This window comes from Micropterus dolomieu, linkage group LG23, assembly GCF_021292245.1.
Source record: "Micropterus dolomieu isolate WLL.071019.BEF.003 ecotype Adirondacks linkage group LG23, ASM2129224v1, whole genome shotgun sequence".
Classification (NCBI taxonomy): domain Eukaryota; kingdom Metazoa; phylum Chordata; class Actinopteri; order Centrarchiformes; family Centrarchidae; genus Micropterus; species Micropterus dolomieu.
In genome coordinates, this window is record NC_060172.1 from 3,490,506 (window position 1) to 3,509,064 (window position 18,559).

At 44.2% G+C, this 18,559-nt stretch overlaps 2 protein-coding genes across 3 annotated transcripts in view; one reads left to right on the forward strand and one right to left on the reverse strand.

Annotated features, from left to right (window-relative positions):
- The window catches only part of tspan12 (tetraspanin 12), a 14,341-nt gene extending 2,206 nt beyond the window's left edge, over nucleotides 1-12,135 (reverse strand). The window contains exons 1-6 of one of the 2 annotated variants that reach the window (XM_046041139.1): nucleotides 11,348-12,135; nucleotides 9,966-10,048; nucleotides 9,097-9,232; nucleotides 2,534-2,599; nucleotides 968-1,075; nucleotides 725-868 (exon numbers count right to left, since the gene is read on the reverse strand). In XM_046041139.1, coding sequence (XP_045897095.1) covers nucleotides 725-868; nucleotides 968-1,075; nucleotides 2,534-2,599; nucleotides 9,097-9,232; nucleotides 9,966-10,048; nucleotides 11,348-11,413 — 603 coding nt within the window. In that variant the 5' untranslated portion in view covers nucleotides 11,414-12,135. Of the gene's footprint in view, nucleotides 1-724; nucleotides 869-967; nucleotides 1,076-2,533; nucleotides 2,600-7,856; nucleotides 8,059-9,096; nucleotides 9,233-9,965; nucleotides 10,049-11,347 lie in introns of those variants that run through there. The other variant, XM_046041140.1, reaches the window with a different exon arrangement.
- A 2,441-nt stretch (nucleotides 12,136-14,576) lies between these two features.
- Nucleotides 14,577-18,325, forward strand: ing3 (inhibitor of growth family, member 3). Its single transcript, XM_046041141.1, has 7 exons — nucleotides 14,577-14,734; nucleotides 14,868-14,939; nucleotides 16,634-16,734; nucleotides 16,812-16,877; nucleotides 17,127-17,223; nucleotides 17,321-17,392; nucleotides 18,151-18,325. The coding sequence occupies exons 1-7, from the start codon at nucleotides 14,707-14,709 to the stop codon at nucleotides 18,321-18,323; spliced, it is 609 nt and encodes a 202-aa protein (XP_045897097.1). The 5' UTR covers nucleotides 14,577-14,706; the 3' UTR covers nucleotides 18,324-18,325.
- Nucleotides 18,326-18,559: the final 234 nt, after the last annotated feature.

Below are 18,559 nucleotides of genomic sequence, written 5' to 3' on the forward strand. Positions count from 1 at the left end.
TACACACACTGTACACACACTGTATACACACTGTACACACACTGTACACACTGTATACACTGTATACACTGTACACACACTGTACACACTGTATACACTGTATACACTGTACACACACTGTACACACTGTACACACACTGTACACACACTGTACACACTGTATACACTGTATACACTGTACACACACTGTACACACACTGTACACACACTGTATACACACTGTACACACACTGTACACACTGTATACACTGTATACACTGTACACACACTGTACACACTGTATACACTGTATACACTGTACACACACTGTACACACTGTACACACACTGTACACACTGTACACACTGTATACACTGTATACACTGTACACACACTGTACACACACTGTACACACACTGTATACACACTGTACACACACTGTACACACTGTATACACTGTATACACTGTACACACACTGTACACACACTGTACACACACTGCACACACTGTACACACTGTACACACACTGTACACACTGTACACACTGTACACACTGTACACACACTGTACACACTGTACACACACTGTACACACACTGTACACACTGTATACACTGTACACACTGTACACACTCCCTGCAGACTCACTTCACATTTCAGGTTTCAGCTCTGAGTCTTTATGAGACGATCAGAGAAGATAACGTGTGATGGTTCATTCGTCCAATGAGAGGTGGCGGCGGCTCACCTCTTGGTGGAGGTCACTGAGGTCGTGGTAGTGGGCGTGGCGAGCACATCCTGGATACTGATTGGAGCAGCAGGAGTCAGGTGGCCACTCCATCTCTGTCATCTCCAGCCAATCGGTGAAGTAGATCACCCCGCAGCATTTAAACTGTGCACAGGTAAACACACAGCTGTCAGGTCACATGACAACAGCGTGTGTGTGTGTGTGTGTGTGTGTGTGTGTGCATGTGTGTGCGTGACCTCTGACCTCTGTCTGGAAGCTGTTCCAGGTGTGTGTGAGCCACTGGTAACGCTGCAGGCCGAAGTTGGGCATCCGAGACTTCAGGCTGATCATGTCAGAGCGCTGCACTGCGGGCTGGACAGACGGACAGACGGGCGGATGAGGATTTAACGTTTCTAACACGTTACAGATTACAGTGATGAACACGTCATTAATGATCATCCATAACAGAATATTTGTCATTCTGTTCTTTTGCTTTTGCCACACGAAGTTCATTTTGATGGGAAAACATTTGAACGCAGGACTCCTCTTACCTTTCTGTTTTCTCTAATCACACAGAGAAAGTCCTCAGTCTTATTATTAGTTTATTTTTAATTTAGCTTCGTAGGGAAAAGACTTTCCCCAAAGGTTCTGGAAAACCGGATTTCAGGACTGGAAGCTAATGTGAGGTTTGTAAACCAGCTGCTTCTGGGCTGCAGGGCCACTCGTTCTTCCTGCGTACACGAGCACAGGTTGTCCTGAAGGTGGCGCCGGAGGAAGGATCATCAGATTCACAGAAAGGTCCACTGAGTCCTGACGTTCTCTGGCTTTCGCCAAATCTGGATTCATTCAGGTCTTTTCTGCAGTTTCTGGACACCTGAAGTCTTCACCTGTCAACATGTGACCTCTGAGTCCCCCCCCCCCCGTGATAATCATCAGCCAGGTGCCTCAGCTATCTGCAATCCTGATAAGACAACACTCACACTGACTACAATACCCACAACCCCCTGTAGGCAGATGGGCCCTGCAGAGATGGGGCACAGGTGAGATAGTGAAGTTGGCCTGCAGGTACAAACACACAGCTGCTGTTTGTCCTTCTAATGAAGACTCCACCTGTTCAACCCCAGGAGCGTCTTCTTCTTCTACTGCTGTTTCTTTGAAGATCCTGTCCATGTTCACCTGATTTAATTAGCTTCATGTTCTGTAGTAGTTGTGTGTGTGTGTGTGTGTGTGTGTGTGTGTGCGTGTGTGTGTGTGTGTGTGTGTGTGTGTGTAGTAGCTGCTGATGGTGAAACAGGATCTGACCTGAGAGCAGCAGCGAGCCGCTCGTGTCTGACATTTCTGGTTATTCTTAGCAGCGTAACTTCAGTTTCTACCAGCAGCTGAATATATCTGCAGCTGCTCACTAGCTCCTCTCTGATTGGTCGGTTTGAGACGTCCAGCGGAGGATCAAATATTCACATGCTTCATGAAAGTGAGAAACTACAGCGTGTCGGGACAATAACATCTGAATGACGGTGTAATTCTGAATTCATGAGGAAAGTTGTTGTTAGGGTTAACAAGTTGCTGTTGTTCTCAGATTCATTTATGATTTACCAAGAAAAAGTTATAATTTTAAGAGATATTTGAATATTACAAGAGCATTTCAGGAGGAAATTAGACATTTGAAAATAAAGTCATTTGCAGGATGTTGTGGTTTTATGAGAGAAAGCTGCTGTGGCGCTTCAGTGATTTGATGTTCAGATTGTAAAAGTTAGGCTCTGAACAATAAGTAATATTTCAGACTGTTCTCTGCAGCTTTGGGTTGTGACGAGGAGGAAAGAGTTTTCTCACCTCGTCGTAGGTCCACACAGCGCTCGCCAACTCCACGCAGAAGATCACCAGCAGGCTGCAGAAATACTGAAGCAGAAGGAAAGACAGAGTTCAGCCTGAGAGGCGTTTGGGTGAAAATGTTAAACTAAGTTTATGTTACATCACCTGGCGCTTCCTCGCGTGATTCTAAGAACACGCCGCTGATAAAACACTTAACTGTGACTTTAACGAGTTTCACAGTTTGGTGTTTCTGCTAACACATCTGGATCGGTTCTATGTTCTCTGTACGTTCTCCTGTCAGATGTAAAACTATTAAAGTGTACAAACTGCTTCACACACACAGTGCAGTGAAGATGGCTGTGAGTGTCCTCGACATATCAGCAAACTGACGCTGTAGAGCCCGTTTATAGCGCGCACACACACACACACACACAAATGCATTGCAACACACTGTAACACACACTGCAACACACTGCAACACACTGTAACACACACTGCAACACACTGTAACACACTGTAACACACTGTAACACACTGTAACACATTGCAACACACTATAACACACACTGCAACACACTGTAACACACACTGTAACACACTGTAACACACACTGCAACACATTGCAACACACTGTAACACACTGTAACACACTGTAACACACTGTAACACACACTGCAACACATTGCAACACACTGTAACACACTGTAACACACTGTAACGCACACTGAAACACACACTGTAACGCACTGTAACGCACACTGAAACACACACTGTAACACACACTGTAACACATTGCAACACACACTGTAACACACTATAACACACACTGCAACACACTGTAACACACTGTAACACACTGTAACACATTGCAACACACTGTAACACACACTGTAACACACTGTAACACACACTGCAACACACTGTAACAAACATTGCAACACACTGTAACACACACTGCAACACACTGTAACACACACTGTAACACATTGCAACACACTATAACACACACTGCAACACACTGTAACACACTGTAACACACACTGTAACACACTGTAACACATTGCAACACACTGTAACACACATTGAAACACACTGTAACACACACTGTAACACACTGTAACACACACTGCAACACATTGCAACACACTGTAACACACATTGCAACACACTGTAACACACACTGCAACACACTGTAACACATTGCAACACACTGCAACACACTGTAACACACTGTAACACACTGTAACGCACACTGAAACACACACTGTAACGCACTGTAACGCACACTGTAACACACACTGTAACACATTGCAACATATTGCAACACACTGTAACACACTGTAACACACACTGCAACACACTGCAACACACTGTAACACACTGTAACACACACTGTAACACATTGCAACACACTGTAACACACACTGTAACACACTGTAACACACACTGCAACACATTGCAACATATTGCAACACACTGTAACACACTGTAACACACACTGCAACACACTGCAACACACTGTAACACACTGTAACACACTGAAACACACACTGTAACACACACTGTAACACACTGTAACACACACTGCAACACACTGTAACACACTGTAACGCACACTGAAACACACACTGTAATGCACTGTAACGCACACTGAAACACACACTGTAACACATTGCAACATATTGCAACACACTGTAACACATTGCAACACACTGTAACACACACTGCAACACACTGTAACACACACTGTAACACACTATAACACACACTGCAACACACTGTAACACACACTGTAACACATTGCAACACACTGTAACGCACACTGAAACACACACTGTAACACACACTGTAACACACTGTAACACACACTGCAACACACTGTAACACACTGTAACGCACACTGAAACACACACTGTAATGCACTGTAATGCACACTGTAACACACACTGTAACACATTGCAACATATTGCAACACACTGTAACACATTGCAACACACTGTAACACACACTGCAACACACTGTAACACACACTGTAACACACTATAACACACACTGCAACACACTGTAACACACACTGTAACACATTGCAACACACTATAACACACATTGCAACACACTATAACACACACTGCAACACACTGTAACACACACTGCAACACATTGTAACACACACTGTAACACATTGCAACACACTGTAACACACACTGTAACACACTGTAACACACACTGCAACACATTGCAACACACTGTAACACACATTGCAACACACTGTAACACACACTGCAACACACTGTAACACACTGTAACGCACACTGAAACACACACTGTAATGCACTCTAACACACACTGAAACACACACTGTAACGCACTGTAACACACACTGTAACACATTGCAACATATTGCAACACACTGTAACACACTGTAACACACACTGTAACACATTGCAACACACTGTAACACACACTGTAACACACTGTAACACACACTGCAACACACTGCAACACATTGCAACACACTGTAACACACATTGCAACACATTTTAACACACACTGTAACACACACTGTAACACACACTGTAACACACTGTAACACACTGCAACATATTGCAACACACTGTAACACACTGTAACACACTGTAACACACACTGTAACGCACACTGTAACACATTGCAACACACTGTAACACACACTGTAACACACTATAACACACACTGCAACACACTGTAACACACTGTAACACACACTGCAACACATTGCAACACACTGTAACACACATTGCAACACACTGTAACACACACTGTAACACACTGTAACACATTGCAACATATTGCAAGACACTGTAACACACACTGTAACACACTGTAACACACTGTAACACATTGCAACACACTGTAATACACTGCAATACACTGCAACACACTGCAACACACTGTAACACACTGTAACACACTGTAACATACTGTAACACACTGTAACACACACTGCAACACACACTGTAACGCACTGTAACGCACACTGAAACACACACTGTAGCACACACTGTAACACACACTTTAACACACTGTAACACACACTGTAACACACTGTAACGCACACTGAAACACACACTGTAACACACTGTAACACACTGCAACACACTGTAACACACTGTAACACACTGTAAGATACTGTAGCACACACTGTAACACACACACTCTAACACACATTGAAACACACTGTAACACACTGTAACACACACTGTAACACACTGTAACACACACTGCAACACACTGTAACACACACTGCAACACACTGTAACACACACTCTAACACACTGTAACACACTATAATAAATTGCAACACACTGTAACACACACACACCGTAACACACTGTAACACACCATAACACACTGTAACATACTGTAACACGCATTGAAACACACTGTAACACACTGTAACACACATTGTAATACACACTGAAACACACTAACACACTGTAACACACATTATAATACACACTGTAACACACACTTTAACACACTGTAATACACTGCAACACACTGTAACACATTGCAACATATTGCAACATACTGTAATACACTGCAACACACTGTAACACACTGTAACACACTGTAACACACTGTAACACACTGTAACATACTGTAGCACACATTGTAACACACACACTCTAACACACATTGAAACACACTGTAACACACTGTAACACACACTGCAACACACTGTAACACACACTGCAACACACTGTAACACACACTGCAACACACTCTAACACACTGTAACACACTATAACACATTGCAACACACTGTAACACACACACACCGTAACACACTGTAACACACCATAACACACTGTAACATACTGTAACACGCATTGAAACACACTGTAACACACTGTAACACACATTGTAATACACACTGAAACACACTAACACACTGTAACACACATTATAATACACACTGTAACACACACTTTAACACACTGTAATACACTGCAACACACTGTAACACATTGCAACATATTGCAACATACTGTAATACACTGCAACACACTGTAACACACTGTAACACACTGTAACACACTGTAACACACTGTAACATACTGTAGCACACATTGTAACACACACACTCTAACACACATTGAAACACACTGTAACACACTGTAACACACACTGCAACACACTGTAACACACACTGCAACACACTGTAACACACACTGCAACACACTCTAACACACTGTAACACACTATAACACATTGCAACACACTGTAACACACACACACCGTAACACACTGTAACACACCATAACACACTGTAACATACTGTAACACGCATTGAAACACACTGTAACACACTGTAACACACTGTAACACACTGTAACACACATTGAAACACACTGTTACACACTGTAACACACATTGCAATACACACTGTAACACACTAACACACTGTAACACACATTATAATACACACTGTAACATACACTGTAACACACACTGTAACACACACTGTATCACACTGTAACACACATTGTAATACACACTGTAACACACACTGTAACACACCGTAACACACTGTAACACACTGTAACACACTGTAACACACTGTAACACTGTGTAACACACATTGTAATACACATGCACACATTGTAATACACACTGTAACACCCGCTGATCCTGAACAGAAACATCTTCATCAGTAAATGTACTGAGTGGAAACAGGAAGTGTGGACGAAGCAGCCGAGCTTAAGTTTAGTCGGAGGAGTTTGGTGTCTTTATGACTATTTATAATCAACCTTTTCCTGGTTTCCCAACAGACAGAAATATCTGACCTCAGATCTGCTGCATGGAAACAGAAGATGATCACAGGTTTGATCAGATCAGATTAATGACGTGCTTTGTGTGAATCATGTGTCTCTAAACGACCCATCAGAAACATCCGGAAGCTGCATTACACCTCTACAAGTGTTAGAGCCACGACAGGCTGTGAGTCTGAGGTGACTTCAGCTTCCGTTGGAGTTTTACCTTCAGCTGATAAATCATCCATCTGCAGTGTTTCAGAAGGGATGGTGAAGTACTCTGAGCTTTTACTTCAGTAAAAGTACTGATACCACAGTGTTACTACTACTACTACTACTTAAAGTATGAAGTAAAATCCCTCATTATGCAGAAGTTATCCTATTAATTAATATGTATTATTGAAATTTTATTCCTGATTCATTTAAGATGAATCTGAACATTGTCAAAGTGCAGCTGCAATGTGCAGTTTATAAACTGATCACATGTTAATCTGCATTCTTATCTGAACAGACGTTCAGTACTTGAGCTGGTTTCAGAACAGTCTTACAAGCAGCTGGTCTGTGGACGGGATGAGTTGGAGCAGTTGTTTCCTTTGTGATGTGGTTTCCCAGGTGTCTCGGGGGTGACTCAGGTAGGGTGGGTGCACTTCCTGAAGTCTGTGTTGATTTCCCATCACCCCCTGTGGGAGTCCATTCAGCAGACTGCAGCTGCACTCTGTGTCCCAGCGTCTCGTCTTTCAGAGACAGGCTGAAGGGACCGTCTTATCTCCTCTGTGGGACAATACAGACACCTGACACCTGGCCCCGCCCACTCAGGTAGCAGCAGAGAGGTGATCTGGATCACAGACTGACCTCCGTTCAGACTTTTGACTTGATTTAATGAGGAGGATTCAGCAGCTCGTCCTGCAGCTGATGCTCAGAGTTCATGTTGTATTAAGGTTAGACACAAGCGACGGGTAATGTTGTGTACCTGCTGCAGGAACCTGCTGACTGTAAAATCTGTTCGTGTAATCAGATTACTCCCCGACCTCATTTACGATAGACCACAATCACACTGTGACTTTGAGACACTAGTGGCAACTTTGGGCTGGAAAATGTGACGAAAACTTTTGTCAGGAATGATTAAATTTCTGTGTTTTTAAACCTTCACATATGTTGGTGTTGGAATAACTAACCGGCTGCAGCAGTTACAACATTTTGCTGGAGAGAAGAGACAAACCCCTTTCCCTCGTTTCCACAGGCGTCTTCCTGTCACCAGGAGTCCCTCGTAGGGATCCTTTCCATGATGTTGTCAGACACCTGGTAAAACAGTCTTAGCCTGTCGGCGGCAGAAAGAAGCTCTTTCTGTGGATGCTGTTTTGACAAAGGAATATGTTGGAGCCGCTGCAGCTGCCGACCGAAGCATCTACTGCACGATTCAGGACCTTCTGTACCTACAAGTCATTGCAACACCAACATGTGGGAACACAGAGCCCAGGTTTAAAAATACTGAAACTATCCTTTAAATCATTTTTCCACCTGTTTGATTCAGATTGACATCGAAACATCCAACACGTGTAACTGCTTCTACATGAGAGCAAATATTGCAGATTTATGTACATTTTAACTTTTTAACGTTCATTGTGTTTATTACAAATTTGTTTTCATCATCAACCGCAACTCAATGAGAGTGTAAAGCGTACATTTGCGTTCATGCAGAGTCCAGGAGGACCTGGTAAAGTCAACATGTTGCATGTGACAACATTTGCATGCAAACACTAATAAAAAGCGGTCTGGGTGAAAACGTACCCAGGACAGCAGCAGCAGGTTACATCTGAGCGTGCCGCAGTATCCCACCATGGCCACGATGATGAGGAAGCAGCACACAGTGATGATGACAGGATGAACAGCTGGAGAATAAGTGAGGATGGCTGCTTCCTCCAACCTGCAGACACAGAGATACAAATACAGTCCAGACGTCTCTATATTTATCTCTCTGCTGCGGCGCTGTTAATCCAGCAGCTCGGCTCTGTCAGAGTCCTCACTGGGTTTACACAAAGACCAGTTCACTCAGGATCCAGGTCCTGGACACTGTTCTTCACTAACACATGTCCTGTGTAATTACGTCATCTGTGCCAAAATGTCAGTCTCATTGTAAAATGTACTTTAGAAAACTACTTAGAAGGACAATATTCTGCATGCATTTTGACTCTTTCATTAAACTTTCCTCTTTAAAATGTTCTTTATTTTCTTCATGAGATAAATAAGATTTATCATGCTGGAGTCAGGTATGAAGGTGACTTATAAGGATTACTATAAATACCAAGCAGCTGAGACAGACTCGTTGATGCTGGGAAATACATATGATCATTCTTCTAACTTTCTGAAACAGACAATCTGACATCACACCCAGGTCATGCTGTGATTGGTCGGCTGCGTAGAGGTAAGGAAGTAGGTTCGAAGGTTTCATGAGGTCACCACTGAACATCTCCAGGAGAGACTGAACATGTGAGATGTCGAGACAACAACACAGAGACTCAGACACTGGAGAGAGATCAGGGAGGCAGGGTGATGTCAGACGACCTGGTTTATGTGAAGCAGACTGAGACCTTGAGGCTCCTCATCAGGATCAGGTCTGATTGTGTTACCTGAGCTCTGTCTGTCTGTGTGAGACTCACCTGGTGTGGGCTGTCAGGGTCAGGACGGTGTTCAGGGGGTCTCTGATCCAGGCTGCCACTCCCAGCACACATGCTGACATCAGCTGGACACAAACATATAAACACACATGGATCAGTTTCTGCTGCCTACAAATAACATCTCAGTATGTGAAACATGTTCTCACAGACAGACGTGGCCTACTTTCACTGAAACTTTAACTTTCTCTACAAACTCTAACTTTCACTGAAACTTTAGTATTCACTGAAAACTCTAACTTTCAAGCCAAACTTTTACAAGTGGAAAGGGTTACTGAGTACATTTACTCAACTACTGCATTTAAGTTATGGTGCTACAACATAATTCCATAAGGTGGCTCGTGTATTTAAAATACATATTAGAATTATGTAATCTGAATTTGATAAGGTCGATGAAAATAGTTTCAAATTTTGCGTCAAAATACTAATGTTTTATATTTTTTAGTTTAAAAAACTGTAAAATACTTTGTGAGGGGCCTACATAATGGCATCATGAAAAGTGCTGCCTCTGATTGTGGCTTCCTCAGTAATTTGCCCAGACTTGTAGAGAAAGACAGTACAGAAAACGAGGTGAGAAATGTGCAGGTTTCTGGCTTTCCAGACAGTTTGGAGTCCGTTTAGCAGCTGAGGTTAAATCCTTCACCAGTTTATGTTCCAGCTAACTATCTGACCCGAGCAGTAGCCCTCACAGTTAGCTGCTACTTTCAGCCTGTGATGAGTTTTCATCAGCTGCGCAGAGTTGAGCAAACTGTTAAACATGAAGCTGTTATTTTAAAAGAAACCTTCACCTGGGTGATCCCATGTGAGGATCCGAGCTGTCTGAAGCATCGGCAGGTGATAGGTGGCGTAGCTGCTGCGTTTTGATGGACTTAAAATGGGGGTCTTTGGTTTCTTATTTGAAAATACATGTTAATATATTTTTGTTAATATTTCTAAACATTAATGTGAAATTATAACATGAAATGTGTGAGGTTGTGATCTTAACTACCATGTCAATTATCACATGTTAAGTTATTTGGCATGTGAGACGTTGCATGTTAAAGCACATGTGGATAAAAGTGAAATGTGTAAATTCACATTTGATAAATATCTGATCTTCACATGCAATAAAATCACAGGTGTTTATTGGTGAAATTCACACATGTGAAATACGTGAAAGCCACATTTTTACATATGAAAGGGTTTCCACATGTCAAACAGGCATGTGGAAAGATGTGAAGTTCTAACCTGATTGTTTTAGTTTTGCACGTTATTAAGTCACATGCTGTTTTCATATTATGCTCTCTTTTGCTGTCATGATCGATTAGTGATTAATAAAGCTATCAGAATCAGCTCCAGCCCCTGACAGAGTGAGACAAAGTTCTCACCCAGAACAGCAGGTTGAGCGCGAACAGCAGACAGCGCAGACACCTCACCGCGTCCTCCCGAGCCATCCCGACCGGAGCTCCGGGGTCCAGCTCATCTGAGCCCGGGGCACCATGGCAACATTTTCACTGCCAACACACAACACGGAGCCCGGAGAGATGTGTGCGGAGATTATCACTCATTAGAGAGGAGCCCCTTCTCGGAATCTGCGGCTGCTCCGTGCGTAAAAACCGCATTCCGCTCTCTGCGCGTCTCCCACTCGGCTCCGTCCGGTGTCTTGTTTTAGCAGCTCGTGTTTATCCGTGAGAGGCTCCAGGAAACTTTCACAACAGGTGGTTTCTTACTTTCCCTCTGCCCCGCTGGGGTGATGGAGGGTTCGGTGCTGACACTAGCGCACCGCGCGGATCAGTTAAAAAACACTTCTCCGCACGGATCCACGCGATTGCATTGCTTTTCTTCTGTGACCCAAAAACTTCAAACCGAAACTCCAAAGCTTAAAAACACTAGCCTACTCAAAATAGACTTTAGACTACACTTAACAAAGATCCACCAGTCTGCGTTAAATCCTCTCTACAATCAGACTGTGACGCGTAAACTTTCCTTCAGCAGCCTCAAAACTCCAAACTGTCGAGCTGGAGTCCGGAGGGTTGGCTGCGGTTGTAGCCGGAGCCCGCAGCAGTTTGGAGGGGGCGGTGCGCTGTCCCGTCCCGTCCTGCCGCTTCTTCTTCTTCCTCACTAATTAACTGCGTGCAGCAGCCTCCCTCCCTCCCCCGGCAGTCAGTGAGTCCTGGGGGAGGACAGAGGAATGTGTCCGCCTCCAGCCGCAGAGCCGCGGGGTCAGCGGGCCAACAGGCTGAGAGTGTTGTTGTGTTGAAGAGGATGAAGCTGCAGGGCAGGGACACATGGAGGCCTCTGCCGGCAGGACAGCAGCATGCAGAGGGAAACATGGCGCTTAATAACGTGCATATATCAATTTATGGCCAAAAGTATGTGGACACAATCTGCCAGATAGATAAAGGATGCGTAAACAGCAGAACAGCGGCAGGGTTTTTCACATCAGAGCTTTCAGAGTCACAACAAAAGTCTCAGATAGAGCCTAGTTAATATAAAAATAAGAAACTTTATTTAACAAAGTGCTCTTAAAAGCTGTTCAGCAGAAATACAAGAACAACAGAAAACTCTCTGTAAATGTGCACACAAAAATAAAACAGCCTGAGGATGCTGATTCCTCAGTTTGGAATTTAATAATTCTAGTTGTGAAATGTTCCCATGTTGGCTGAAGAAGAGGAGGCCCCTGTGCCGGTTATCATTCAGGGAGAGGGAGTGAGGAGGGTGGACATACAGGTTCAAGAAAAACTGGACTGGTATCACAACTCTGACACCCTGTTCAGGAAGAGCAGGAGGCTCAGATCCTTCAGTGTGTACAACAGGCTCCTGCAGACCTGTCTAGGCCTATGTGAGCCCTGGGGTGCCGGCACCGGGGCCGCTGAGGCCTGCGGACTCAACCAGCTGGTAAAGAAGACCGGCTCTGTAGTCGGGCTGGAACTGGACAGACAGGAGGGTGAAGTTCAGGATCAAACCCATCCTGGATGACTCTCACCCCACCAGGTGCCATCAGACTGTCCAGCAGTGAGACCACAGCCTCTACAGGCCCGAGCTTTATTTACATCTCCTATTTCTTTTCACTTTCTCTATTTTCTGCCCTTGTGTTGCTGCAACAACCCATTTTCCCTGCTGGAGATCAATAAAGGTTTATCTGAAATACTTGATCCCTGAGGGGAAGTTCGTTATTACAATTTCTGACTTGCACATCAGTGCGATTAAGGAATAGAATAATAATAGAAAAATAAAATAAAGGAGTGTGGATGTGCTCAGTATTTTACACTATTAATAGAACTGATGAACAGTACTGAAGAAGTAGTAGTGATAATGAGTGGAGCAATATTGCACAGGATGTGAAGTACTGCACTACAAGGTCCAGTTTAATAACTGAGGGTCTAAGTGTTTGACCCTCTGAGGGAGGAGTTATAAAGTTTGATGGCCACAGGCAGGAAGGACTTCCTGTGGTGCATTATGGGGGATGAGTCTCTCACTGAAAGTGCTCCTGTGTTTGAGCAGCACGTCATGGAGCGGGTGGGAGACATTGTTCAGGATGACAAGTAGCTTGGACAGCATCCTCCTCTCTGAGAGTCCAGCTCCACTCCACAGCGTCACTGGCCTTGGATCAGTTTGTTGAGTCTGTTGGCGTCCGCTACCCTCAGCCTGCTGCCCCAGCATGCAACAGCAAACAGGACACCACAGACTCATAAAACATCCTCAGCATCGTCCTGCAGATGTTGAAGGACCTCAGCCTCCTCTGGCCCTTCCTGTAGAGGGCTTCAGTGTTCTTGGTCCATGTGCACTCCCAGGTCCTTGTAGTCCTCCACACTGTCCACACTGATCCCCTGGATGGAAACAGGGGTCACTGGTGCCTTGGCTCTCCTGAGATCCACAACCAGCTCCTTAGTCTTTGTCACAATCAAAGTCCCCCACCACAGCTCTGTACTCAGCCTCCTCACCTGCTGATACATGCTGTTATATGTTATGTAGACTTTAAGACTCAAATGACAGAATACAATATCTAAGTATTATATCATTTTACATTTTTCTCCTTTGGGTTAGGTATTTCACTGCATGAGGCTACTTGTGGACGAATAGACCGCGGAATCTTAAATTAGCTTTTTTTTTTTAAATGTAATCAGAATCAGGTTTATTGCCAGGTACATTTTCACATACGAGGACTTTGCCTTGGTATATTTATAAAAATGTGTACTTAACAACACATAAACATAAATATCAGTTTATCTAGCACACTTAAACCAAACAAGGTGCTTTACAACGGCAATAAAACATTAATTAGAGTATGCAGTATATCACAGACTTTAGAATAACTATAGAAATATAAATACAGAAAAAGTGAAGAGATCAAAAATGTGTAAGTAATGGTGTGAATGTGGAATTTACCAAATATGATCAATATAGGCTGGTGACTAATGTTTAATCCTGACATAAAGGTGGAAATGCTCAATAAAATAAGTTAATAAATCGAATAAAATCATCCGGGGACTCAGTTGAGGATATTTTTACAAGAGAAAAGCGCGGATCACGTGTTGAACTACAACTCCCATAAGGCGTCTGTTCCTACAGCGCCAAACAACGCACGCGTGAGTTTCCGCCAATCAGAACCCAGGCAGCCGCCCGCGTCACCGTCTCTGACCTCAGCATTTCGGGTATTTTTTTGTGAGCGACTGAGCGGCTGGCGGCGCCATATTGAAAGATCAGATCCGTTTCATAAAACGCTGAAAACGTCGAATTTTCCGCCATGTTGTACCTGGAGGATTATCTCGAGAGTGAGTGTCTGACTCTAACAAAGCGTTGCAGGTGTTTTTGGCGCGTTTTGTGTATTAAATGTGTGTTATTATCCGGGACGAGCCGTCCGGGCCGTTAGCCTAGCCGTGCTAACGTCTTCTTCTTCTCCTGCAGTGATCGAGCAGCTTCCCATGGACCTCCGCGACAGGTTTACGGAAATGAGGGAGATGGACCTGCAGGTTCAGAGTACGTAACGGAACCGCCGGGTACCGGCGGGCCGCACCGGTACCGAGCACCCGGTTCCACATGGACACACACAGCGAACAGCTTTCTGACGGCTCTATGAAACATACGGCGACATTATTTAGATTAGCTCCCAGTTAGCACAGCAGGCTAACCGCGTCACCTAGCAACAGACTGAAGTTTTAGATTATTTACATATTTATTATTGTTGTATTTATTATTTACTGCCGTACATGCGGAGCTCCTCCTGCTCTGTCCTGTTGTACTTCAGATTAGCAGATCACTGTCTCCCATCACAATAATCACAAGTTATTTATTCCCGGGGGTTTCTTGCGTCACAGTTGCTCACTTTGTTAATCAGGAATAGACATAATAATGAAACGTTGTTCAGAATAAAATAAACAAATCTAAACAGAGCAATATTAAGATGTGTGTAACTATGAGCTACTGGTGCACTTTTATAAGTTTGTTAACTTTAATGTTATTTATTTCATCTCGTGCTGCACATAGAGATAAACATACAGTGGACAGAATAATTATAAATCTGGGTGTGTAAAACAAAACAATGTTGCCGTTATTTACATGTGGATTTGCACTTACATACATACATAAATTATAAAATTGACAAAGTGTATAAGAATAATTAGGAATATGTGGCAGTTAGAGAGCAGAGTTTTAATGTCCTGGACAGACAGTGGTCAGTAATATGCAACAAATCTAAATAAAGCAACAGGATGAAGGTTAACAATAACAGCTGACTTTCATTAAAGCTGAAATTATTAATAACTGAACATCGGTGGTTTTTAGACGGTCGGTCGGACATAACAAGACTTGGACTCTTTGGAGAAACCGAGATCTCTCTGCTTTTACAACATCTCATAAATTAATCGAGAAATAATTTCCTGCTTGATCAACTATGGAACTAATCAGCACGTGCAGTCCTGATGCAGACGGCGTCACAGACTTCATCATAGCCTTTTCATAGATTGGACATGTGACGATAGAAAAACGTCTGTCGTCTACGATTATGCTCCATTGTTTATATGGTCGTGTCGCCAATTCCACACTTTACTGTAATATTTTGGTGAGGGGACGGCGCTTTGCACCGCGGTGAGGTCAGGTTGAAGTCGACATCTATCGCCTGTCTGGAGCTGTTGTGGTCCCTCATGTTAGCTTTGCGGCAGCTAGTAGCGTCAGTTTGCTAATCCACACCCACTCTACCATGGTATTCGTCATGGCGGTGGATATTGATTGAATTTACAAAATAATTTCTATATTGAAATGAATTTTTTGTCACATCACGGAGCAGGTAAAGGAACAAGGAGCTGCCGATCATTTGGTTCCACGTTCAAAAGCTCATTAACAACCAACCTCCACAGCACGAGGCTCCCCTGCTGCTGTGGAGACGCAGTTACAGGCGGACGTCTCTGCATATTTAGACCCTGACCTCAGACTCGAGATGGCGGCGGGCGTCTCCAGGATATTTAGGTACAGAGGGAGGAAGTGGAGATGCAGCAGCCATCTTTATATCCAGCCTCGGTGAAAACACTGTGACAGTTTGTTCCCAGGACAAGGATGTCCTGACAAAGTCCATCAGCGTTTAAGTCGACTTAGTTTCTGACCTAAACAGAAGTTTTGGACCTGAAGTGAGCTGAATATAAAATGCTAATAATAATATAATGATTGTGTTTGTGCAGACGCCACCGATCAGCTGGAGCAGAAGGTGATCGAGTTCTTCGTCAACGCCAAGAAGAACAAACCGGAGTGGAGAGAAGAACAGATGGAGGTCATCAAAAAGGTGCGTCTGACTCGCCGATCAGTTCTGAGGAGGAAGCGCTGAAGCTGCAGAGAGTTCATTATAGATCTGTGTTTCAGGATTATTACAAAGCTCTGGAAGACGCAGACGAGAAGGTGCAGCTGGCCAATCAGATTTATGACTTGGTGAGCATCAGTTTGTCAGAGATCACTATTATATATCTATTAATGTGTCATGTTGGTGATTATATCTAAGTTTATTCACAGTGAAGGAAGGTTTGCCCTGTTATTCACGTCAGCATCCACCAGAGGGCGGTCAGACACCTCCTCCATGTCAGAGCCGGTGTCCTCGGCTCAGTCTCTCTTACATGTAGTCAGACGGAGGTGAAACGTCTCTCCTGTATCGTCCTCAGTTCGTTTGGTTTCTGTTCTCAGGTGGACCGTCACCTGCGTAAACTGGACCAGGAACTGGCCAAGTTCAAGATGGAGCTGGAGGCCGACAACGCCGGCATCACGGAGATCCTGGAGAGACGTCAGACACGTTCCAGTCCTGAACACTGATGATTCCTTTAGAGCTGAGGAAGCAGAGTGTCTTTAACTTCCTGTCTTCTTCTTCTTCTGCTCCTCAGGATCTTTAGAGATGGACAGTCCGTCTCAGCCGGTCAACAACCACCACGTCCACTCTCACACGGCAGCCGAGAGTAAGTACTGCCTCCTCTTCAGGCGCTGGGTCGGTCCTGGATAGGGTTGGGTACCCAAACCTGGTACCAACATGGAACCGGTTCCTATATGACCTCATCTGGTCATTTCGGTGCCACTTAAGCTGCTTTTCCAGCTCAGCTCGCCTCGCTTTGGCTGTGCTCTTCTCAGAAGTGGATTTAGTGATGAAATTCCATACGAAAACTGTAAAATATAAAACTTTCTGTTGCTGGCCTCTGTCTGGTGCAGTAATGATGATGCAGTGAATAGTGACGATTCTCTCTGACCAATCAGCAGTCTGCTGTGTTTTCACATCACATTTTAGTATCGCCCCAGCTCGCTTGGAACTTTGACGGAGGTGATACGAACACAAACAGGCGTAAATACAGCAGCGAATCTTAAGAAGACCAGGTTAAAATAGATTTTCTACTTCTCTGCTGCAGACTGTTGACGTGCACCTTAAACAGTTAATATGTTCAAGTTAAAGAATTTAAAACCTTTATTTTAAACATCCTCTCTTTAATGTTTAAAGTATCGTTTTAAAAGGATTTATTTGGCACCGGAGTCGTAAAAAACCCAAACGATACCAAACTCTGGTCCTGGATCCCCCCCCGTCACCAGCAGCGTGTCGGAGAAGTAGAGCCGGGTCAAAGGTCATTCAGAGACCGACAGCTTGATTCAACAGTAAACATTCTGCAGAGCTTCATCTCTCAGTTTAATGTTTTCACTCAGAGCGTCTGTGGTCTTTGTGTCACGACAGAGAGGAAGTACAGCGCCCCAACTCACCACACTACAGAACACGTTCCTGAGAAGAAGTTCAAGTCTGAAGCTCTGCTGTCCACGCTCACATCGGACGCCTCCAAGGAGAACACACCAGGTAGCACACACGCTCACCAGGTAGCACACCAGGTAGCACACACGCTCACCAGGTAGCACACCAGGTAGCACACCAGGTAGCACACCAGGTAGCACACACGCTCACCAGGTAGCACACCAGGTAGCACACCAGGTAGCACACCAGGTAGCACACCAGGTAGCACACCAGGTAGCACACACGCTCACCAGTTAGCCCACCAGGTAGCACACACGCTCACCAGTTAGCCCACCAGGTAGCACACACGCTCACCAGTTAGCCCACCAGGTAGCACACACGCTCACCAGGTAGCCCA